The sequence below is a fragment of the Giraffa tippelskirchi genome, chromosome 12 (genome assembly GCF_054371585.1).
Source record: "Giraffa tippelskirchi isolate mGirTip1 chromosome 12, T2T-mGirTip1v1.2.pri, whole genome shotgun sequence".
Taxonomy (NCBI): domain Eukaryota; kingdom Metazoa; phylum Chordata; class Mammalia; order Artiodactyla; family Giraffidae; genus Giraffa; species Giraffa tippelskirchi.
In genome coordinates this window covers 139,218,750-139,243,243 of record NC_137286.1, presented here as the reverse complement: position 1 = coordinate 139,243,243, position 24,494 = coordinate 139,218,750, and the positions used below count along the sequence as shown (strand labels likewise).

At 43.9% G+C, this 24,494-nt stretch overlaps 1 protein-coding gene across 18 annotated transcripts in view; it reads left to right on the top strand.

Moving 5' to 3' along the window:
• The window catches only part of DOCK9 (dedicator of cytokinesis 9), a 355,717-nt gene that overhangs the window by 183,963 nt on the left and 147,260 nt on the right, over nucleotides 1-24,494 (top strand). For 17 of the 18 annotated variants that reach the window (XM_081548917.1, XM_081548909.1, XM_081548910.1 and 14 more), the window contains 15 exons: nucleotides 247-339; nucleotides 1,601-1,724; nucleotides 2,088-2,209; nucleotides 3,531-3,617; nucleotides 3,987-4,076; nucleotides 5,531-5,646; nucleotides 5,926-5,995; nucleotides 6,807-6,932; nucleotides 7,496-7,567; nucleotides 14,190-14,336; nucleotides 14,532-14,615; nucleotides 15,563-15,674; nucleotides 19,046-19,224; nucleotides 19,759-19,872; nucleotides 21,843-21,963. In XM_081548917.1, coding sequence (XP_081405043.1) covers nucleotides 247-339; nucleotides 1,601-1,724; nucleotides 2,088-2,209; nucleotides 3,531-3,617; nucleotides 3,987-4,076; nucleotides 5,531-5,646; nucleotides 5,926-5,995; nucleotides 6,807-6,932; nucleotides 7,496-7,567; nucleotides 14,190-14,336; nucleotides 14,532-14,615; nucleotides 15,563-15,674; nucleotides 19,046-19,224; nucleotides 19,759-19,872; nucleotides 21,843-21,963 — 1,657 coding nt within the window. Of the gene's footprint in view, nucleotides 1-246; nucleotides 340-1,600; nucleotides 1,725-2,087; nucleotides 2,210-3,530; nucleotides 3,618-3,986; nucleotides 4,077-5,530; nucleotides 5,647-5,925; nucleotides 5,996-6,806; nucleotides 6,933-7,495; nucleotides 7,568-14,189; nucleotides 14,337-14,531; nucleotides 14,616-15,562; nucleotides 15,675-16,000; nucleotides 16,043-19,045; nucleotides 19,225-19,758; nucleotides 19,873-21,842; nucleotides 21,964-24,494 lie in introns of all 18 variants that reach the window. The other variant, XM_081548908.1, reaches the window with a different exon arrangement.

The following is a 24,494-nucleotide window of genomic DNA, read 5'->3' as shown; positions in this document are numbered from 1 at the left end:
GTCAGCAAAGGCATGGAGGGGAAAGTGAGCAGTGAGCTGTTGCTGTCCACGGAGTGGAGTAGGGGTAGGGGAGGGCTGGGAGGTAAGCGAGGGGAGTAAGGGGGCTTGTGGGTCTGGGGTCTTGTAGGAGAAATCCATCAAAGGGGGTTTCGTTTATGCTGTAGGAATGCTGCTTTCTTTATGACACATCTGAGTTTAATTTCTTGCTCTATTGATTGAATCTCCCTTTGCTAATCCTCATTTTAGTGCATTTATGGCAGACCTGGTGGGCCGCTATTCACAGAAAGCGCCTTTGCTGCGGTTTTACACCATCACCAAAACCCAGAATTTTATGATGAGGTAAGTGAGGTTTTCAAGGGAAAACCTAGTTTAACCAGTTTTGAGGAAAACTCTAGTTTCTTTGCCTAGCAAAGCAAAATTCAAGAGAAGCTGCATATAATACTGAAATTACTGTGCTAGAACTAAATGTTGAAATATTTAGTTTACTTAATTTTTCTAATTGTAAGAGCAACACATTTATTATTAAAAAAATAAGTTGAAAAGTACAGATAATACAGAAAAGAAAAAGTCAAAATTCTTCCTGTATCACTACCACAATTAATATTCTCACCCGTTTCTGTTCAAACGCATACTTAAGTATAGTTAAACATCTGTTGGACCTGAGAATCTTCCTTATTTGGGGGTTTCCTTATGTAGAATTATACGCTTCCCTGGTGGCTCAGACCGTAAAGAATCTGCCTGCAATGCAGGAGACCCAAGTTCGATCCCTGAACTGAGAAGATCCCCTGGAGAAGGAAATGGCAACCGACTCTGGTATTCTTGCCTGGAGAATTCCATGGACAGGGGAGACTGGCAGGCTATAGTCCATGGCGTCACAAAGAGTCGGACACAACTGAGCGACTAACACACACGTGTAGAATTATAATGTAGTTCACTCAAACTACTGTGTGAATCCTGCTTTTAAATAGTCAAACCTGGTTTTTCATTATGGCTTGGCTGTGGTAACAAAGTGGCATCTCTCATGTGTTTTCCAGTTCTTTCTAGAGTTGAAATACCAACTTTCCTGTTTTGGGTCAGTGAATGTTTTAGTCCATTCATGCTACTGTAACAAAATACCACAAAGTGAGTGGCTTGTAAAGAGCAGATATTAATTGCTCATGGTCCTGGAGGCTGGAAGTCTAGGATCAGGGTGCCAGCCAGCATAGACGGGTGAGGGCCACCTCCCAAGTCACAGACTTCTCAGTTGTGTCCTCACATGGCAGGAAGGACTAGGGAGCTCTATAGAATCTCTTACAAGAGCTTTAATCCTGTTCATGAGGGCTCCACCCTCATGACTTAATCACCCAAAGGCCCCACTTACTAATACTATCACCTTTGGAGCTAGGATTTCAACTTATGAATTTGTGGGGTAGACACAAACAGTTAGATCATAACAGTGTATTAAGGATCCATTTCTTCCTTAGTAAAATTTTAACAGTCTCAGATTTCTTTAACTGCAGGCGTTAAATCAGTTTGGAGACCAAACGTGCATGTTTGTGCACAGGTGACATGTTGTTGTTTTGGAATATAAGAAAGATTGTTATTTTTGTCTTCCCTGCAGATTAAAATAGAATTGCCCACCCAGCTACATGAAAAGCACCACTTGCTGTTCACATTCTTCCATGTCAGCTGCGATAATTCAAATAAAGGAAGCACGAAGAAGAAGGACGTCGTTGAAACACAAGGTTTAAATTTCATCATTCCTTTGATTGTTCACAACTTGTGCATTAGGTTCTTAAATTTCTTTTTGATTCTAAATTTGAATACTTTCGCTGAAGGTATATTTAGATGACGTTCAAGAAGGTAGCATGCCCAGCTCACATGTGTACATTTTATAGGAGATAGTTTTAGAATTCTCATCCCGTAGAGACCATGCATTATGACTCTTTTATGCAGAGGCTATATTCTGAGTCTTCTCAGTTTCTTACTCAGATTGGTATTAACAGTTCTTAAAGATCAAGCAATTTAGTAACATAGCTATCTTCATACATTTTCCTACACTTACAGTGATTTTTTGTTGTTGTTGTTTTTGTTCTTTGTTTCAACAGTTGGATATTCCTGGCTTCCTCTCCTGAAGGATGGAAGGGTGGTGACTAGCGAGCAGCACATCCCTGTCTCAGCCAATCTCCCTTCTGGCTACCTTGGCTTCCAGGAGCATGGGATGGGCAGGGTATGGGACTTTAAGATCAGTTTACCCTGTTCCTTCCAAAAGCATTAAAGATCAGCTAAAACAACAATAACACACAAAAGCATGCAGTATTTTTGCCAGTCCCAATATTTTGGTTTTAGTTATTCATTTAACAAGTAAACTTAGCCCATTGGAAGGCTTCCCTGGTGACTCAGATGGTAAAGAATCAACCTGCAATGTGGGTGACCTGGGTTCGATTCCTGCATTGGGAAGATCCCCTGGAGAAAGGAGCATCTACCCACTCCAGTATTCTTGCCTGGAGAATTCCACAGACAAAGGAGACTGGAAGGCTACAGCCAAAGGGGTTGCAAAGAGTCAGACACGGCTGAGTGACTTTCACTGGGCCACTGGAAGGCAGTGCTGGTAATAGTTATCATAATCTAGAATTATAGTTTGGGCATTTTATAAGCCCTGAACTGGCACTGCTTCAGCAGGGAAATGGAAACTTGAGGATGAGATGGGAGTTTGTCTCTGCAAATTATCCATGCTCAAATAAAGATATGTTCTTACAGCCATGCAAATGATTAGAAATTGTGTTTCAGCTTATTGTAAGTCTAGTAAGCAAATCCCATATCCACTTCATAGCCCTTTCTGATATATTTCTGATTCATGAAAGCCTGAATCTTCTCAGATTTCTCCAATTGGTTTTCTGGTTTTATATTATTTTTAGCCATCATAAATTTTATAGACTTCAGTTTTATAACATACTTAGTTAAGATCTGGTTCATTTCATTGTGAATGGCTTTTAATATCTCTGCATTTAAATAGTGCCAAATTTGGGCCCATATTATGGACAGATAGTTAAAATACTCAAAAATATGGGTAAAATCATAATAATATTCAGTTGTTATGACTGTTATTATTCAGTTATTATTCCTAGTCTGAAAATGAGAAAAGTGGAGGTTTCAGAAATAAAAACAAGCACAAACATATGACCAACCGTTTTCAGGTGCCAGGAATACTTACTATCCTATTTATTTTATCTGGTACCTTATGCCATCACTTTCAGAATCCTGAGTTCAAGTGATTGGTAAAATTGGAACCTTTCTCTCTCAGATGGACAATAATTCGTAGAGCTGCAACTCTATGGAAATGATAGCTTAGACAATCTATTAAGAAGAGCATTGCACTTAGGAGAAGAAAGTGGGCATGGTTACATGCCTACCATGAGCCAGGCATAAATAACAAGTCAGTGAAACTGTCTGGCATTCAGTACTGCATCAGTACATTCAACTGAAGATGCTGTTTGAACCCAAGGTCACTAATCTGTTGGGATGTTTTTTTCCCCTCCATATTTTTTCAGCATTACGGTCCAGAAATTAAATGGGTAGATGGAAGCAAGCCTCTGCTCAAAGTTTCGACTCATCTGGTTTCCACAGTGTACACTCAGGTACATGCTGTTCCATTAAAATTAGCAATGACGGCTCTGTGAATGAATCTGCATGATTTTATTGGCAGAATAAAATCCTAATTGATATGTTACATATATATATTTTCACTCTAAGTCCTTTCGTAAAGAAAGAAAGAACATACAAGGTGCTCTCATGTAATGATATAAATGGATAGTACAAGTAACAGTTCTCATAATAAATTTTCCACTTTTGTTGGAGGACCTTTGAAGTCTTTTTTTTTTAATTTTATTTTTATATGATGTTTCATAGTCTGAATAAAACACGCATGCTGCGGAAGCAAATACCTCTGTGTCCATACCAGATATGCTAATAGGCTTTCATTTTCCTTTCTTCTTTTATCTCCACAGGATCAGCACTTACATAATTTTTTCCAGTACTGTCAGAAAACCGAATCTGGAGCCCAGGCCCTAGGAAGTGAACTTGTAAAATACCTTAAGGTATCAGATGTCTTTCTTAGTAACTCCCTTTTTTCTGTTTGGTGGTAGGTGTTATTCTCACTCCTGGAAACCTTATAAGGCTGCCCTTCACCAAATGTTCTCACAGTGATATCATCTCTAGGGTTTTAGATAGAGGCAAGGAGTAGGCTCAGAAATGGTATGACTGCAGTCTTCATCCAGCCCCACATATATGTTTCTCAGGCCGGGCCTGAAACATGTGATTCCACATAGAAAACCAGCCACTTGTAGGCCTTTCCTGTGAGTGCTTACTGCACAGAGAGCACGGTCACAGGAACATAAAAGACAGTGACTTTAGTCCCACCGTTAAGTAACTTCTAGTTCATTGTAGGGGACAACGTAACCTTGGTGAATGTGTTCTAGGTGAGGGTGGGGGTCAGAAATAATGCACATAATCTCCTGAAGGCAGGAGGAGAAGGGGACGACAGAGGATGAGATGGTTGGATGGCATCACCGACTCAATGGACAGGAGTTTGAGCAAACCCTGGAAGACGGTTAAGGACAGGGAAGCCTGGTGGGCTGCAGACCATGGGGTTGCAAAGGGTCGGACACAACTGAGCAACTGCACAACAACAATGCACATGACCAGCCCTAGCTTTGTGTAGACGGGAGGCTCCTGGAGCGAGCAGGAGGGTTGGTCCAGGGGAGTTTCACCCAGAACGTGATTCTAGGGGAGCAATAGCTAAAAATGTGTTCTAGGCATTGGGACAAAACAGAAGAAGCATGAGAAGTGGAATTGGTTTGTTTTAAGCAAGAAAAATGGAATGGGGATTCTGAAATCTCTGCTTCAAGTCCCCTTTCAGCTACATCATAGGAGCCATGTGACTTGAAGAAGAGCCTTTTATGCATTTTCCATTGCTGCTCTAACAAATTACTGCAGACTTGGTGGCTTTAAACAACACAAATCTGTTTTCTTGCACTTCTTGTAGCTCTGAAGTCTGACATGAGTCTCACTGGGCCAAATCCAGGATGTTATTAACAGGGCTGAGTTCCTTTCTGTAAGCTCTGAGGATTGATCTATTTCCCACCCTTTTCCCGCTCCCAAAGACTCCTTCATTCCTTGGCTAGTGGCCCCTTCCCACATCTCAAAGCCAACAATGTTGCATCTCGGAGTGTTCTTCCCCACCACTCCCCTGCTCCCTCTTTGACTTCTAAGGACCCTCGTGATTGCTTTGGGCCCTCCTGGATAATCTAGCAGAGTCCCCTGTCTCAAGGCCAGCTAATCTGACTAGCAGCCCTAATTCCCCTTTGTCATGTAACATAGTCACAGGTTCTGAGGCTTCAGACGTGGACATCTTTGTCCAGTAGCTTGGTTGCCACTGTCTCTGTTTGTTTCAATGGGTTTCTTCTGTCCGTATTTGAAGCTGAGTGGAAATTTCTTGGGGTCGGTTTACTTTTAAAATGATAACACGAACCTTGCCATCCCACGCCCATAGAGCCTGCACGCAATGGAGGGTCACGTGATGATCGCCTTCTTGCCCACCATCCTGAACCAGCTCTTCCGCGTCCTCACCCGAGCAACCCAGGAGGAGGTTGCAGTCAACGTGACACGGTGAGTGAGGCGGAAAGGTGGTATATATACCCTACTTCCCTTTCAGTCTGTCCACATCTGGAGCACAGCCATACATATCTGGGGTGCCAGTACGTGTTGAACATGATATTTAAGAAACTTGTTTTGATTCCATATGTGGGGACCCCATCCAATGCCTTGTTTCCTCGTTTCCTGTGGTGCCAATAGCATCATCATTGTTCTACTACTACTGTGATAATAATGAAATGTTTCCATTTCCACATTACTATTCATTGCTTTATTCATTCCTGTGGTGTGTAGGGTCATTATTCATGTGGTTGCCCAGTGCCATGAGGAAGGATTGGAGAGCCACTTGAGGTCATATGTTAAGGTATGTAAATTAAACTGCCCCGGTCATTCAAATCTGTGGCTCTCCAACTTTTCTTCTAAGGACCTATTTTTTTCCCTTAAATCTAGTTATTTGGGGATGTATTTGGGATGACACTTAACCCCTCTGCTTTCTCTTCTATTCCTGCAGCCAGTGCTTGCACGTGAATGAGGGGGATGTCCAAAGAGGGGCAGCCATTCATTTATTTCCTTAATTTCATCCTTTCAGCTACATTTCTTTCTTTAAGGGTTTTTTCATATAATATGACCCAAATGATGTAGAGGTTTAAAGATGGAAGATTAGCTCTAGCCACCATCACATTGGACTATGTAGGAAAGCAAGAGATTACATTAGATAAATGTCAACAGGTTCATCATTTACATACAACATTCAGTGAACATAGTGGCCTTTACTGTTCTGAATAGTTACACATGTTCTGTTTAGCCTTGAACACCTCTGAATTGTAGTTGTGTATTAGTTTATATTTAAACTACGTTGGGGTGCTTCAAGGAATCAGTTACTGCATGTCAGTCATGTGACACATTGATTACAGTTTTGGGGAGGTAGAGTTCTGTCCTGGAAGACCCACCAGCTGAGTCAGATGGTTCACGTGTTTTGATGGGTTCCCTGAAGACACCTTGGGCTCCCTCTTCCTGTCACATGACACCCACCCTTCCCACCTTCCATGTCCACACCTTTCTCTCCCACCCATCAGTGGTCCCTGGTCCCTGGTCTCCATCCTTGGGAGCCTCTCCAACTCTCGACCCATCTTGGAGACCCAGTGCCCTAAAGTATCTTTCCCTTTTCTTAAAAGTATGCATATAAGGCCGAGCCATATATTGCTTCTGAATACAAGACGGTGCACGAAGAGCTGACCAAATCCATGACCACGATTCTCAAGCCTTCTGCTGACTTCCTTACCAGCAACAAACTACTCAAGGTACGTCGGGAGGGCCAGTGTGGCTTTGCGGTAGGCAAATTGAAGAAACTTCAAACTTCATGGCCTGATTGGTTTCACCCTCTTTGTGCTTTTGGAGACAGTCAGCACCTCCTCAAAGCGGTAACAGAATTAACTCTTCAGTACCAACTTTGCTGTTTATGCTTGTGCTCCAAAGAGAGCCACAAGGTATTACTCCATTCAGAGTTTCACAGTCATATTCAGACCAGTGGCGGACACTGAGTTAGAGACTATAAAGGCAAGTGTCCGCAGGTGGGAGTCAGCCGAGAGGAAAGGCCACATATGAGATCCAGAGGCGCCTGTGGCTGGCTGTGCCATGCTGAGTGTAAGCGCCCAGTTTCCCAGTGGGATGGCACTGTTTACTGTTGGACACATGGAAGCAAGTGCACATCTGCCTTGCCCCTCGTGTCTGACCATTCGTCAAGAGGTTCAGCCGTGTCTTCATGTCACACTTGTTTCGTGCCAATGACCTTACTACGAGAGTAAACATCTCGTCTTCTGATTTGCTGTTTTCCTTACTGGATTCTTTTTTTTTTCTCTTTCAGTATTCGTGGTTTTTCTTTGAAGTTTTGATAAAATCCATGGCTCAGCATTTGATAGAGAACTCCAAAGTTAAGGTATGTCACTTCCTCTCAAGGTTCTCCTGGCAGTTCTCCGGGGAAAGTCTCTTTCATCGTAGCCAACACTTATTAATGCTCTCTGGGTGCCAGTCCCAGTACTGTTCTAGGGGCTTTCTGAGTAGTAAGGCATTTTAGCTTTACAACAACCCCACAGGGGGAAGTGCTAGTCTCGCCCCTTGTTTTATGGATGAAGAAGCTAAGACCAGAGTGCATGAGTTACCTGCCCAGGGCTGTGCTATGGCGCATGGAGGGAAGGGGCTTTGTGACCAGTCTGGTTCTAGAGCCCACCCTCATGGAGCACTGTGTTATTAAAAATCCAAACAGAAGTATGTCTTTTCCTTTGACTAGCTTAGAAATCTTCACATTTGTGGAAATAGGAGTTGCACCTTAAGCATTCATTTAAAATGTAATTACCCGGTGTTTCTTAAGTGTGTTGAACATGGTAGAGTAGTCTCAGGAACTTGGATGGGAAAATCTGTTATGACCACACAGCCTCGGTAGCTAGTGAATGGACCTAGAGACAACTCTATCCCCGCCGGACACCTCCTCCCTGTGGTTCCCGGATGTGTGTGACTCTCTGGGTCCCAGGCTATCCCTGGGTCCCTGCTGGTCTCTGCCACAAGATGAACTGACTCTGGACTGACACCACCACTGACTGGCTGTCTGAGGCTCAGTGTAGATACATATTTATAGAATTCCAACGCAGTAAACCCAGGTGGCCATGGGCAGAATTGCTTCTGAGAGTCCCTGGGTCCTGGAGTTGCTGTGTGATGGGATTCTCACTGCATCTTAGCTGTGCAGAAGCGGGGTCTCAGGGCGTGTGGTGAGCACGGAGCAGCCGTCTTGGAGCCCAGCAGCCCCCGCAGTGAATGTGGGAAGGATAAGGCCCGAGGGAGTGAGGCTTGAGCTCTGGGCCCCCTGGACCAGGGATCTAGGTGCAAAGCAAGCCTGGGGAAGGGCCGGTGGATTTTGTCAGGTGGGAGGGTGGTGGTTCAGAACCTAAAGCTGTGGTTTCTGCTATAGAGCCAGTGCTGGAGCCTAAGGAGGTTTCCTTTTTTATTTTTTTCCCTTTTAAATCCAATTTTAGTGCACAGGGAGATGCCAGATGGAGGTGGGCCTGCCTTCCACAGAGTAACGCACCATCTAAATCATGCCAGCACAGCCTGCCAAGGGAAGAATCTAGCAGATTGTCTCCTTGGCAGTATGCAGCTAACTAGGCACACTCATACACGTGTGCATGCACACACACACACCCTCACCATGTTATGTTATACTGCCTTTCTGTTAAAGATGTCATCTCCTATTCAAGACAGGCTCTAGGCCAGTCTTAGTCTGCTGAGACTGCCATCACAAGTACAATACTCCGGGGACTTGAACAACAGAAAATCATTTCTTTGTGATTCAGGAGGGGAGAGGTTTGAGAGCAAGGTGTCTATAGGGCTGGTTTCCTCTGAGGCCTCTCTCCTTGGCTTATGAGGGGTCTTCTTCTCCCTGCTTGTCTGTGTCCTAATATCCTCTTCGTGTGTCCTTTAAGGTTAAGGCTCATCTTGATGACCTCATTTTATCCAAATTTCCTCTTCGAAGACCTTATCTCCAAAAATGCTCCCATGCTGAGGTCGGCTTAGGACTTCAACATCTGGCTTTTGGGGGGTAGTCAGGGAGAGGGACACAATTCAGTTCACAGCAAGGCCCTGCTGGATTTTCATTATTTTTGTCTTTAAACAAATGGAATCACTTCAGAGATTGGCGACTTGATTATATTTTTTAAAATAACCAATTTGTTCAGAAGGTATTCACTGAGCCTTTATTATATGCTAGGCTCAGAGGTTATGCAGTTAAATGCAGTGTGGTTCGTGCCCTCATGGAGATAAGGTAGGAAAATGTGCAGTTAGAGCACGTGGGAGAGACCATGGGGGCCATGGTCAAGGAGGTGAGGAAAACGTCTGAAACATTTCTGAGAAGTGTATTTAAAATCAAGTATCAGGTGGCGCTAGTGATCAAGAATCCACCTGCCAATGCCGGAGAGGCAAGAGAGATGGATTTGATCCCTGGGTCAGGAAGATCCCCTGGAGGAGGAAATGGCAACCCACTCCGGTATTCTTGCCTGGGAAATCCCATGGACAGAGGAGCCTGGTGGGCCACAGTCCATGGGGTTGCAAAGAGTCAGACACGACTGAGCACACACGGATCAGTGTCGTCTAGCTTAGAACTGTGATAGAAAGTTAATAAAGGATTGTCTGTGTCCTTTTCTCAAGATGCCAAATTAAACCACAGAATTTGGGGTCACTAGAGACCAGAAAGCCACCTTCTTGTGCAGCTGCTCCTTTATTTCACAGAGGTGGATGGTAGAGGTCTAGACCCATGAAGTGGCTTGCCCAGGATCACACAGCCTAGCAGAGCCAAGAATCACGCCAAAGTCAGAGTCAGCCCCTCACCAGTGTCCTGCAGTTCCCAGCCTGTAGCCCAATTCTCTAGCTCCACAGATAAATATTTAGTTTATCCTTTGGGGCTTTACACAGGCCACTCAAGTGCTGCCATGCACAACCTTTTCTGTAAGTTAATTATATCCTGGTCTCAAAACAGCATTTGTAGGGTTTTCAGAGGTAGTTTATTTTAACGCATTCCAGCTTGAAACACGGGCATCCAAAAACAGAATGCTTAGCCATAACATAATTTACTATAAAAAGGGATTCTGAACACCTGCTCACCACTCGGGGGAGTCCAACACTGGTCACTTTTAGAGGGACTCCTCTCCCCTGTGACTTCTGCTTCCGTGTCACCCAGGATACCACCCTTTCCCTAAATCGTGCCACCCTTCCCTGAAACCACACCTTTTTTTTTTTTGTAGGACTTAAAAATTGTTGTATAGTTGCTATACAATATTATATAAATTACAGGTTGTAATTGTAATTGTGATTCATAATTTTAAAGGTTATATTCCATCTGTAGTTATTGTAAAATATTGGCCATATTCCCCTTGTTGTACCATATTTCCTTGTAGCTTATTTTACACCTAATAGTTCTCATCTCTTACTCCCCTGGCTCTATATTGCCCCTCCCAATTCCCTTTCCCCATGGTACCCACTAGCTAAATCACACCTTGATCTAGGAACTTCTCTCATGCTTTTTGAAGCCTACAGTCACTTTGCCTCATATCATAGGAGTGATGAGTTGTATATGGCTGAATTAACTATTTTAATGTTTATCTTACATCTGTAGAGTTGTATGCCCTAGTCTCCAGACCCTGTTCTCTGGATTTAGGGAACAAGTTCATATTCACCATTTCTGTACCACTGGTGGTTTCCAGAATCATGGTTAAAGCCCGTTAGAGTTTTTCTGCTTTTAGGCTGAAGATTGTCAAAATAATCCAATGTGTTTATGATCCTGACCTTGACATTTTTCCTCATTGGTGAGTCTTGTCTTCAAGTGCTGTAAGCAGGCACACCCCTGTCTCGTAGGAGCACCTGGGCCATAGTTCACATAAGAGCTAGACCATGCTTTCTGTGTCCTTGAAGGCGCCCTTCCCAAGAAAGTCTGCCACACACCAGCACTTGGGGTCATAGAGTGTGATGAACCTAGGTCTTCATTTTCCACCCATGGTGCGGACCCGGCTGTTTCATTTGATGCACATGCAGGGAGGGATAGCCCTGCACTCTGTCATGCTGAAGGTGGAGATGGTGTCAGGCGTCCACCTTCCCAGCTCCAGCCAATCAAACTGTGACCCCTTTGCAGAGGAGAGCTGAGAATCAGAGCCTCTCTCTGAACTAGCATCTGAAATAGTCAATTTCCATACCACCACAGACGGACCTGCGAAGTTTGGATTGATTGCCTGTGACCGTTCCAGACTTGAGTGTTCCACAGGTGATGTGCTTAGAATGTATAATCAGTAGTTTGGGGGGAAAAATACAAAGTGGGCCTCACTGTGGCCTCCTGAGGAGTTCCCAACCCCCAGCCCCACTCTGCCTTCCCTGTTGTTTAGTTTTAGCAGCTATAATTTCAGCAGACTCATTTTGAGTTTCCTTCCCTCCCACGTTGACTCAAGGAAATTGTTAGCATTCCACAGGTGCTCCTCCAGGAAGCTGGAAACCTGGCTGGGGACAGGCTGAACCTCTTCCCTTACGTGTCAATGGTTTAGCTTTCAGCCATTTTCTGTCTTAATTGAGCAAGAAAGGAGCTTTCATTTGAAGAGTGAAAGAAGGGCAGTGTGGTTCCTGTTCTGAGTGGACTGCCCGGACTTCTCCTGAACGATGGGTGAACTCTGTGCGTATGTGATGGCAGGATGGTTAACAGCCATGCTTCCGTCCATGAGCGCTTGTTTCAACCAGTGTGTGCTCCAGGCAGAGCATTGAGGAGAGATGCAGGCAGAGTGGAGAGTGTGGCCTCCACCGTGCAGTTGACAGAGTCCTCGGAGAAGGAGAACACACATTTAGAGGAGAGCGTGTGAAGGTTGTCCGTGTGAGCTCCAACACGAGAGGACATTCGTGTGGTGCTGGAGCTGGAGCTCTGCCTGGGCCTTGGAGGCCGCCTCCCTTGTGGGAGGAGAATGAGGGTCCGGCAGAGAAAGGAGCTGGTGCCCAGGTACGGGCTCAGGCTGAGGGTAGAGGGGAAGAGTGCAAACAGGATTAGCTCAGAGACAGCGATGAGATTATGGCAGAGCTTTGTGGGCAAGCAGCGGACAGTTAATAGAGACCTTGGAGAGGAAGGGTAGTGACGAGGTGAAAAAGGAGTGTGCGTTACCAGAGTGGTTGGAAAAGTTTTATACCAATGAGTCTACCTTCTCCCTGGAGTTTGAATAATCTGTGGGCAGGCGTCTACCTCACACTAGCAGCATCTGTTGGAGGCAGAGATGGTGGGGGCTGGGCCACCATGGACGCTGCCGCAGCACTAAGGGAAGATCCCACAGCAGGACATGGTCAGGAGGTAGCATTTCATTTGTCCAGGAAGTCCCCTGCCATCTTAGCGTCCTGTCCTGAGCCAGCGCTCATATACTTACTGCCCTCGACATCAGCTGGTTAGCCTAGGTCATGTGCGTCCATCTCAGTTTATAGTGCTCTCCGTAAAATCGTCTCATCACCTCAGTCTTTATCACCCTTCCGTGTGCATCTTACCTCATTGCTGTGTTGCCAAATTAGGACTCTTGACAGTAGCTGTTTGTCACAAGGGGGAGCTTCATCTCCCTCTTCAAAGGCACTGAGTTATCACCTCCTAATCACTGAGCAGTATTGTTGGTTGGTATGTTAATTATACACCACTCTTCACCACACTTCTTTCCTTTTAATAAAAAATTTATTATAGAACATTGTAAAAGGAAAGGGAGTAGTTTAATGAATCTCACGTACCTCTCACCCACTCAGCTTCAACAGTTATCAACACTCTGCCATTGTAGCTTTATGTCACTCCCACACTTCTTTTTTCCCCAAAGTATTTTAAGATTTTTAAGATTATTTTTAATGATTCTTGTAATTCTAATAATTATTATTATAAGATTTTAAGACTTTTAAGAGTATTTTATATTATTTTACTTCAATAAGACAGAAGGTTCATGTCTCTCTTTTATAAAATTATGAGCCAGTAGGTAGCTCAAACAGTGGGAAGCTTGTCCCACAAGGTCATTCGGGGACTCCAGCTCCTATCCAATTATCCAGCCCAAGTATCATCCTTTCTGCATGGTTGAGAAGCTGGCTCACCACCACCCCACATTCCAGGCAGTGGCAAAGAGGAGGATTTGGAAGACAAGCAAAACTTCCTCTTACAGCCCATTGGCCAGAATGAGTCACATGGCTATTATCTTGCCACAAGCTATGCTGGGAAATGTAGTCTCTAGCTGGGAAGCCATGTGTCCCTGTCAAACCCCGGTGTTCTGCCACTAAAAGGGAGAAGGGAAGGAAAGATATTAAAGGTCAGTTAGTATTCTTTACTGAATCTTTCCAAGCTTCAGTTACCTCTCATCTGTAACATGGGGATGGAAACACCCCCTGCTGTGGGGTTAGAATCACATGCATGCATGGACCATCCAGTACAGCCCGCTTCCCATTCCAGATCCCCAGTAAATTGTTCCATTTATGGAGCAGGAGAGGGGTGGGAGAGGGGGCAGTGCAGCATCACAGAGCAGAAAGCACACAGGCCTTGAACTCACTGTATGAATAGATCCAGGTCTGAGTCTCTGTTATTGTTAGTTGTGTGACTGAAGACACATTTACCTGACCTCTCTGATCCTCTATAAAAATGAGAGTGTTTAAGAATTTAATGAAAAAGTTATATAAAATATCTAATACAGTGCCCAGTATGTAGAAGACACATGGTAAGTAGTAGCTAATCACTAAGTGATTTGTGTGTAATTTCTTAGGTATGCATTCCTGATAGAGAAAAAAATTATTATGTAAAGTTAAAGAGGACTCCTTCTGAGCAGTTTCAACTGGTGACATACAGTCACCATTCTGTGTGTATTCAGTTTGAATACTTGAGGCTTAACCCTAAGCCAGTGCTTTCTAAAGCAATCTCTGCATTTTACTTTGGCTGATTTGAATGCCTGTACCTTTCAGAGATGAGATTTTTTTTTTTTCCCCCAAAACAGTTCAACTTAAAAAAATAATCAGTGTTTGCTCTAAACCCTTTTCAGCTGTTGCGAAACCAGAGGTTCCCTGCCTCCTATCATCACGCGGTGGAAACTGTTGTGACTATGCTGATGCCTCACATCACGCAGAAGTTCCGAGATAACCCAGACGCGTCCAAGAATGCCAACCACAGCCTGGCTGTGTTCATCAAGGTGGAGTGGCCTCCAGTGGGGAGGGCGTCCACCGGGGGCCGAATGTGCTCTTTCTAGCAGAGTGACTCATACACAGTAGATGCTCAGTGAATGCGTTTATGCCAGAGGATAAACTTATTTACAGTAAACACTAATTTGAACCCAACTTTCCACGACAGCCTGAATACTTACCCTTATGGGTTGTTTCCTCCACAGAGATGTTTCACCTTCATGGACAGGGGCTTTGTCTTCAAGCAGATCAACAACTACATCAGCTGCTTTGCTCCTGGAGATCCTAAGGTTGTGTGTTTGTCTGCATGTGCGTGTGTGTGTGTGTGTGTGTGTGTGTGTTACACACTGTTCTTTTTGTTTCCCTGAGTGAATCCATATACCCACCTATTTCTCTGGGTTCATGTCAGAATTTTCTTTCAGTCCCAGAGGCACTACTCACTGCCCTCCCTTGGAGCTACTAACTATTACTAACTGGTACTCAACAGTAGTATGTGAGAAATTGTGTGTGTGTAGTTAGTCACCAGGTCATGTCCGACTGTTTATGGCCCCTGTGGACTATAGCCCACCAGGCTTCTCTGTCCGTGGGATTTCCCAGGCAAGAATACTGGAGTGGGTTGCCATTTCCTTCTTCAGGAGATCTTCCCGACCCAGGGATCAATTCCACGTCTCCTGCATTGGCAGGCTGGTTCTTTACCACTGAGCCACCAGAGAAGCCTATGTGAGATATTAGAGACACAGTAATTCCAAATGCAACATAAACATACCTGTTGGGTTTTCTCATAAGTACCTGAAATGACTTCTCAGCTGCAAAACTAAAAGTATTCATGTTACAAGTCATAGTTTATTTAACAAGGTAACAGAAGGAACCACACAGCCTTTCTCTGCTACAATTTTCTGTTTCTTCCCTTGTGTGTCTATTTTAAAGGTCAGCCTTTCTCATTTTTTTCTTGCTTTGAATCTGGTCTGTAATTATAAGTTGCCTGAAATCCTTTATTGAAGTTGGAGGGGCATAAATAATAAATGCCCTAAAAGTCAGTGGAGGACATTATTTAGCAAAATGTGTTCCCTATTTTCAAATGAATCCCTGAAGCCATGCTGAAATCTGTAAAGTAGCCTAGAGCATGTAGCCCTGAGACAGGAAGGAAGCCATAGGCATCATGTCACTCCTCAGGGGTTTCTTAGGAGGCTGTGCAGAGTATCCATAACTTATGACTATAACCATTTTTTTCCTGCAGACCCTCTTTGAATACAAATTCGAATTTCTCCGTGTGGTGTGCAATCATGAACATTATATTCCTTTGAATTTACCAATGCCATTTGGAAAAGGCAGGATTCAAAGATATCAAGGTAATCTATCTTTAAATATATTAATCCTAGTCTTTTCAAAAGGAGAGCCATTCATTTTAAATAAGAGAATTAGTTCACACGTGACATTAAGGTAATCTGACATTTTTCATTGGTGAATTCATTTTTTTTCTCGTTTTCATTTTTTAAAAAAATTGATAAAATGCTTCATAGGAACTTAACTTTTTTTAGCAAACTTACCAGACTATTGATCATGCTAGTGAGACTCTTTTCATTGAACAATTCCATTGCTTAAACAATAGAAATCCTTTTTATTTACTGTAGTTTATTTTTATTTGTTTCACTTTTCCTTTTTTCTTACGAATTAGCTTTTCTTTCACCAACTGTGGAGTCAAATGACACTCCTGTAGGTAGGTGTAGGGGGGTGACGCTTGCTTTCTTGCATCTTCCTCCTTTAAAAGAAAAAGAGTGCAAGTGATTGCTGAAATGCTTATGTGTGCTATGCATTTAGGCATTTCCCATGTACTTGGATCAATTTTAAAATTCACGATAAGCCAGTGAATTTGTTCTCACTGTAGCTAACATATTACCGTAACATCCCCGGGAGGCGTCTTGTTTTTTGCTCCTAGGATCACTAGGTCCTCTATGAGGTTTCTTTAAGAAGTAAAGCAAACAAACAAAACACCCTGCTTCACTGCTAAAGTGTATTCTCCCACTGTTTTCCTAGTCCTTGTTAATAGCAGTAGCAGTAACCTTTGTCATACGCAACACGGCTTTTCACATGCTTTCTATGTTTGCATGTTGAGTCTTTATTAACTGTTCTGTATCTTTTCTGAGTTTGAAGAGAATTAAGCTCATGGAGATTTCTTTGTCTTCATTGAGTAAGTCAGATGAATCCATCTAGTCTCTCGGGTCTATCATAGTGCAATATTTAGCACCTTGTATGTGCTCAGGATTATTTATGCTGAAGGAGAAAAAAAAGTGGAAGGATGCCACCAAACTATTTGTTGTTGTCTAGTCACTCAGTCATGTCTGACTCTTTGCAACCCCATGGACTGTAGCCTGCGAGGCTCCTCAGTCCATGAGATTCTCCAGGCAAGAATACTGGAGTGGGTTGCCATTTCCTTCTCCACCAAACTATTAATGACACCTAAATCAAGTGACCCTGAAATTCAGGGAGAAACACACAAAGGCATTCATTCAGAGACATAAATATCTTAAATGCCCCAAATAGGCTCAAACTGCCTTTTAAAGAGCAAGATGGGGACCATGGCCTGACGTTGGCTGTCATGCATTCAGCAAATATTTGCCCAGCACCAACTCTACCTAACCTTGGGATACAGTTGTGGACAACAAGGATGAAGTCCCCGGCTGTCAGAGTGATGAGTGCTAAGGAGAGGGAAAGTGAGGGAAGGGGATAGGAAGTGGGTGACATTGAGATCAGGTGGCCAGGAAGAGCCTCACTGAGAAGGTGACTTTGAAGAAGTAATTGAAGAAGGTGAGAGTTGAGCATTCTGGGCCATTCAGAATCCCCCGCCCAACCCTGCCCCACCATCTGTCTCCCCCTGAGCTGTTCCCCACACGCCAGACACACCTCTGCTGGTCCCAGCTCCTCACACCCGACACTTCTCAACCTAACACAGCACCTCGCTGGGGTCCTCGTGTTCCCCCTGGCCAGTCACTGGATCTGGGCCTGGCCAGGCCCTTGCCTCTCGCAGCACCATACCCTGCATCCTCAGCCCACCATCAGTTACTGGCCCACCTGTCCTTGGGGACCATGATTGTCTTTTCCTCTCACCTGTCAGGGTGCTCAGGACAGCTCTTTCTGCCCAGCGGTCGGCAGTGAACCTGTTCTAATCTTCCCCACTGGCCCAGTTGTTCATTCCTGCAGAACAGAGTGAGGAGACCCTTCACGTACCCCAAGACTTGCACAAACTCTTGTAGACTGTCGGGGAATTTGGGGCTTTCTAGGTGGCTTTGGTATGAATTTTCTTAACTGCACCAATAGGAATAAGGTTTTGTGTTTTTTTAGCATTCTCCTTCCTCTCACCCTTCTCACCTGCTCTTCCACCCTCCTCTCTGCGCACACACACACTCACACGCGCACACACACATGTACAGTTAAACCCATAAATAGATTTCTTCTAAGGGGCTCACGTGAATTCAGGCTATGAACTGTCTTTTCAGTAATCTGCACTTCAAACTCATAAACAGTGGACATGAGTGTTCTGGAAAGAGGGACACTCTTCCCCTTCCTTCTGCTAAAAGCTTCCTAGGACTTGAGTGAGAATTTAAATAGGCTTAGAAACAACTGCCCAGCATGAGATTAAAACCAAAGTAGAGGCCTATTGACTTTCCTCTAGCAATGGATTCAGTATAAGAATTTAAATCCAGGCCACAGCTTACTGGAAAAGTGTTATTTCAGCTTTAGAGTGTGGTGTTTAGCTACTTGTTTCTACCTTCCCTCAGCAGAGTTCACATTTGGTTATATCTCTTTTCTAGAAGAGCTTTCAGTCTTGTTGCTTAGCTTGCTGATGACTTAGCTAGTTTGATTTGGTGCTTTGTCTGTTTTAGTTCTAGTTTATATTAGTTTTCTATTTGCTTTTTGAGATACAGAAGTTTTAAGAGTATATTTGAGAAAATTCTATATTAAATAAGGTCTTCAGTGATAGCAAAATAAGTAGGTTATATGCTAACGCGGTCATTTTAAACACATTGGGTGGAGTATATGGGCGTTAATGACCAGGAAATAGATAAATGAACTCATATAGTGAAGAACATTTTAATAGGCCACATATATTTATTCTTTAGTTATATGTTTGTTGTGCACAAATTACTCCTCTATAATGTTGTCAATTACTACAATATTTGAATTTCATATCGGTAACAGAATTACATTTGTAATATAACGTGCTGTTCTGTATTCTAAAAATTGGTCCTAAAACTATTCACTAACTTAATAATTATGTAGGATGTAATACTTTCTATAATCAAAATCCAGTGCATTTATATGGTGGTGGTGGCTTGGTCACTAAGTTGTGTCCAACTTTCTTGCGATCCCTGTGAACTGTAGCCCACCAGGCTCCCTAACCATAGGATTTCCCAGGCAAGAACACTGGAGTCGGTAGAAATTTCCTCCTCCAGGGGATCTTCCGAACCCAGGGATCGAACCTGGGTCTCCTGCGTTGCAGGCAGTCGCCTGCATTGCGGATTTATTTAATTGTATTTAAACTCAGTTTTCATTTTGGAGTGCAGAGCAGTATTTTAGGTTATCAGCCTTTGGAAGCCAGATGTGACCACCTGTTGACACACACAGGATAGCCTGAAAGGAAAGGGTGGGCTTGGTTTTTGTTTTATTCAAAGAGTATTACATCCCTTCTAGCTAAAGCAGTTTGTCTTTATGCTCATTTCAGATCTCCAGCTTGACTACGCATTAACAGACGAGTTCTGCAGAAACCACTTCTTGGTGGGACTCTTACTGAGGGAGGTGGGGGCCGCCCTGCAGGAGTTCAGGGAGGTCCGAGTGATTGCCATCAGCGTGCTCAAGAACCTGCTGATAAAGCACTCTTTTGACGACAGATACGCTTCCAGGGTGAGTGTTCTCTGATGCATGAAAGTGCGACTGATAACATGACCTTCATTTTGAGTAACCCAAAGAAATAAGCAATTAGAAAATTAGTGGCAATAGCACGAAAGCTTTCTCTGTTTATGCAATAAAATCTAACAGCCGTCTTTATTGGAGAAGGCAATGGCACCCCATTCCAGTACTCCTGCCTGGAGAATCCCATGGACGGAGGAGCCTGGGAGGCTGCAGTCCATGGGGTCGCGAAGAGTCAGACACAACTGAGCGGCTTCCCTTTCACTTTTCGCTTTCATGCATTGGAGAAGGACATGGCAACCCCCTCCAGTGTTCTTGCCTGGAGAATCCCAGGGACGGTGGAGCCTGGTGGACTGCCGTCTATGGGGTCGCACGGAGTCGGACACGACTGAAGCAACTTAGCAGCAGCAGCGGCGGCGGCAGCTGTCTTTATAGGAAGGGTCCCAATACAGGACCTGGCCAGTGCTCGCCCAGTCCATCGTTAAGCTCTCCAAGGCCAGGATTCACTTACACGCACCTTTGTTCCAGAGCCATCAGGCGAGGCTAGCCACTCTCTACCTGCCTCTGTTCGGTCTGCTGATTGAGAACGTCCAGCGGATCAACGTGAGAGATGTGTCTCCCTTCCCGGTGAACCCTGGCAGTGTACGTAAGCACACTCACACAGACACGGCCTGCCCTAACAAAACACCACGGACGGGGTGGCCCAGAGCAAGTAGGAATTTATTCTTTCACAGTCAGAGGGCCAGAGATCCAAAATCCAGGTGTCAGTGGGGCTGGTTCCCTCTGGAGGCACTGGGTGGAGAACTAGGCCTGTGCCACTCTCCCAGCCACTGGCGCTTGCCTGGAATACTTGCCTTGTTTGGCTGTGGCTGTGTGACTCAGTCTCTGCCTGTCTTCACATGCTGTTCTCCCTGGTGTGCGTCCATGTCCCTGGTATCCTGTCCCATCCTTATAAGGACACCAGGGCTTGGATTTCATCCACAGTGACCTCATCTTATCTTACATCTTAATGACATCTGCAGAGACCCTCTTTCCAAATAAGGTCACGTTCTGAGGTTCAGGGTGGATGTGCATTTGGAGGGACACTCTTCAACTATACACCCCTCCTTTTTGCCCCCCAAACCATAATAATCTACAGTAGTCTTGGTAAATTACATTTCTGGCTAGATGGGGTCAATCAGTAAACCTTCAGCTCTTGTTAAAAATCATTCTTTAAAAAAAAAAAATTATTATAAAAAGCCATGCTTTCCTGATGGCTCAATTTCTTGTGAGATGTCAGGATCTTTGTGTATCCAAGAAAAATTTACAGAGGAAGGAATTTTATTAAAAAAAAAAGCATAATTCTACATAATTCTAACCTATATATTATGAGATGTCAGTGCTAGTCCCAGTCCTGGTGTATTAATAGCATACTACAGAGTCTTGGAAAAGCCACTTCTTTGGGCTTATGTTTCCGTGTGTCTATAAAATTAGAAAGATAATGAGACTAGATGTCAGGGAGGGCATAGATGAGCAATCCCACCTCCCCTAATTGACCACCTTAATTTATTTTAGCCTTATGAAGATATGTAAAGATATATTGGAAATTAAGATGAATGAAGGGTGATGTCAGGGTATGCTCTCAAAGCCTTTTGGTTGGAGATAGTCGGCTATTAATTTGGACAGGTTAGCAGTTCAGTGTTTTCCTGTTTATTCTAGACCCCTGTATTGGCTCTATCTTACCACTGTCATGATGGCATACACTGGGGAGTTTCCTTATGAGTTTCTTTTCTGTCGCTTTTTCTCCAACGGTGGTGCTTTGTCCTGGTTTTTATATCTCTCTCCTCCTCTGAGTACATCTCCTACCTGATGGTGCATTGAGAGGAGCCCTATTTGTAGAGTGTGTTTTGTATCAATAGTTCCAAGGAGCATAAGTGGTCACTGTCCTTAAATGGGCTTCACCACACTCATCTCACCCTTGACAACACTGTATTGCACCTGTGTGTTCTCTAAATCTATCTGCTTTTTTAATCAGAATAAGTAATTCGGGTTCCTCTCTGTACTCCTTCAACCCTGAGAAACGTGAACACCATCTTTTTCTCTGGCTTCCACCAAAGTATAATCTCTGTTATAACACAACTTCACAATGAACACAATTTCTTGGGAGTTCACACGAAGCACCTAACCTGCAGAGGTTTTCACCACCACTATTGTGCGGTCATTATTGCTCATTTGGGAGGATTTCTGATGTGAGAGAGAAACCAACGTTCCAGTTAGAGCACTTGAGGCCTCTTCTGAAGGAAGAAACCTGCTGAAATAATCTAGAAAGATGCTGGGTATCCGAGCTCTGGAAAGGGAGATGTGCTAGACCTTCTGGGGGAATACAGGACTCCCTGTGCCAAGGCTACTCTGCCCCCCAGGCCTGAAGTGCCCCGTGCTCCCCACTCCTGCTCCAACCTCCCTGCCCCCGTCCTCCGCTCACAGGCTCCGTGCTGGTCCTCCCACCCACACGTGATGGGCAGGCCAGGCCCTTCTGTCCTATTCTCACGCTCACACTCAACACTTTCAAGAACAGTCAGTGACTCTTTTAAAACCATCTTTAATGATTTCTTGTCTCTCTCCCCATTCCACAGACTGTGAAGGAAGAATCCCTCACTTTGCCGGCAGTGAACCCGTTAGTGACGCCCCAGAAGTCTGGGGGCACGCTGGACGCCAGCCTGCACAAGGACCTCTTTGGCGCCATCTCTGGCATTGGTAATGCTTAGACTCTGACCTGTTTGTCGCTAGTCGAATTCAGAAAGTGTCTTTAATCCAGTCGTCCATTAGCTTTCAGATCAGAACTTTGAAGTCTTGAGTTTCTGCTTCACATATTCTTTTTCTGATTTTGCTGCTCTGCTCTGAAACCCCCCTCAACTCTACACTGAAATAAAGATCCCCGATTTGCAGAAATTCCAAATATAGTACACTTAATTGCATATTTGTCTTGTTTGCTTTGTGTTTAATGCATGTTAATTTTTCATTTTAAATCTTCAAATTAGATTGTTTATGCTTTTAAGAGAAGAAAATCTTTGCAGGTGTGTGTGGGGGTTAGGGTTTATTTGTAGTGTTAATGAGTTAGATGAAATGTGAGAGAGTAATTCCTGAAGGAGTTACTGGTTTATGGCTCGAATGCAATGCTGAAATCAGTTTTCTAAAATCTTCTTTCCTAGAATGTTTTTTTTTTTCCTATCTAAACTGTTAGAGCAGCCCCCATGGGGAGGAAAACAGATGGCATAATTCAAGATTCAAACTGAGTAGTTTTTCCGTTAAAAAAAATGCCTGAGAAATGTACTTATTAATATTCTGACTAATTGAGCCCATGTGCCAGCTCCTTCATAAAGACAACGGTACAAAAATATACATGCATCTTCACAGACACTCACAGGCTTATGTTGTCTCTATTTCTCCCTCTCTTTTACCCCACAGTTTGGATAAATGAAGCACCCTACTGTGGCTAGTGCTCAGACCACCCAATGATGGAATTAACCCACAGGGCAGAATAAAAAGGCAGTTCTTTTATCTAATTAATCTGCAGGCTTATTGTTCATTCTGAGTTTATGTCCTTAGCTTTTGTGTTGTTCTTGTTGCTAACATGCTATTTCACGTAGAAAACGAAACTGGCCAGACTATAAAATTGGAAACCTCACACCCGTGCTCAGATTTATCCTCGAACACCCGTACCAGTCTTTGATCTTGCTTATGTTTATGTGTATTTTTCATAGTTCTGTTTACCTCATTTGGCATCGTAAAGATGAAATGAGTTAATTCATCCAGAATGCAGAGCCTGGCACACAGCGTTTCCACTGCCTTCCTCCTGGGGCTCCTGCACTGACCACTCACCCAGCCGCTCTCTGGGATTGAGAAGGGGTCCCTTCCAGGCTTTGTCTGCAGCGGTCCACGCACTGGCTTTAAAGTCAGACAGTTGTGTCCTTGGGCCTAGACTTCCACCGTTTACAATTGCAAGGGCAAGATACCTGTCCTCTTCATCCTGTGCCCACATTTCAAAAGCACTCCTGATGAGGGAAGAAGAGCTAGTTCAGTGTTGCAGAGCTTGGCAAGGTGGACCCCTCAGTGTTGTTATTTGACTGCCATTGTAACAAGCACAGTTCTTCAGTGTTATTCATGCTTTGTGATAGACTCTTAGTAGCCAGTCAAATGAGTCCTGGAGCCTAACTCTTAACTCTCTGTCCTCTCTGACCAGCATTTCTGTAGGATCCAAGGCTTTGTGAAAATGGTAAAACTAGAATGAGGTGATATTTTGACTCTGGCTAGATTCTCCAGTTCCACATTCGCCCCGTTAGGGTTTGGGATGCCTTGAGAACATGGAGCTGAGCCGTGGGGGTGTCTTCAGCACAACTTCAGTGGCATAAATGGCCTTTGATTGCTCTGTGTTCGTGGTGAAGTTATGAAAAGTACTTGAGACTAATTTTGTCTTTTTCATTCTTTCTTGAATTTTAAGATCTGAATCCACTTTTCATGGGAATTCACCGCAGCAGACTTATTGATACTCGGGATTTTATCTCTGTCCCCACCTTCCCCTCACCCCCCATCTTTAAACACTGTAATCCTCACTTCCTTTCAGAAATGCCTTCCAGGGAAGCCCCCACATTTGAACTGGGTTTGCTAGTAGTTTTCTGGTAGCTTTAGCTTTTCTTTTATTCACCAAGGAAGTCCATCTCTTTCCATCTCTTGAGGAGATTCTCCTTCCACACTTACTGAGGATGTACCCTCAGCATTTTTTTTTTTAAATGCCTTTGGAACATGGTGCATGAAAATTTCTAAAACCAATTCATCGCCTGAGTAAAAACTACTCTAAGATTACATTCGTTTTAAAAGGCATGCATTCTTAGGCTCAGAGTTCTTTTTTCCACCTACTCGGTGTATTGCCTTTTGCTTTCTGTACAAAAGGGGAAAGAGTTGAACTACAGTTCTCTGAAAAGTTATGCACCAGGCCAGGATATTAAATACAGACGAACACACACAACAGAACACGGTTCTACTAAGCCTGTTGATTTTGATTTATTGCATTTCCATCTGTTTGCCTTAGATTAGGACTCTTGTTCTGGAATTGAGCCTAAAACTCTGAGAATTTAGGGTCTAATTTTACTTTCCTGAGAGTCTCTTTCTCCTGAGCTCTGTGTTCTACATTAAGTATGAAGTCCAGTTTTATTAGGAGGCCGATAGTTACAATTTGGTCACAACGCATGTCTCTTTTCTGAGTGTAGAAAAAAGACTCATTGCTTTTT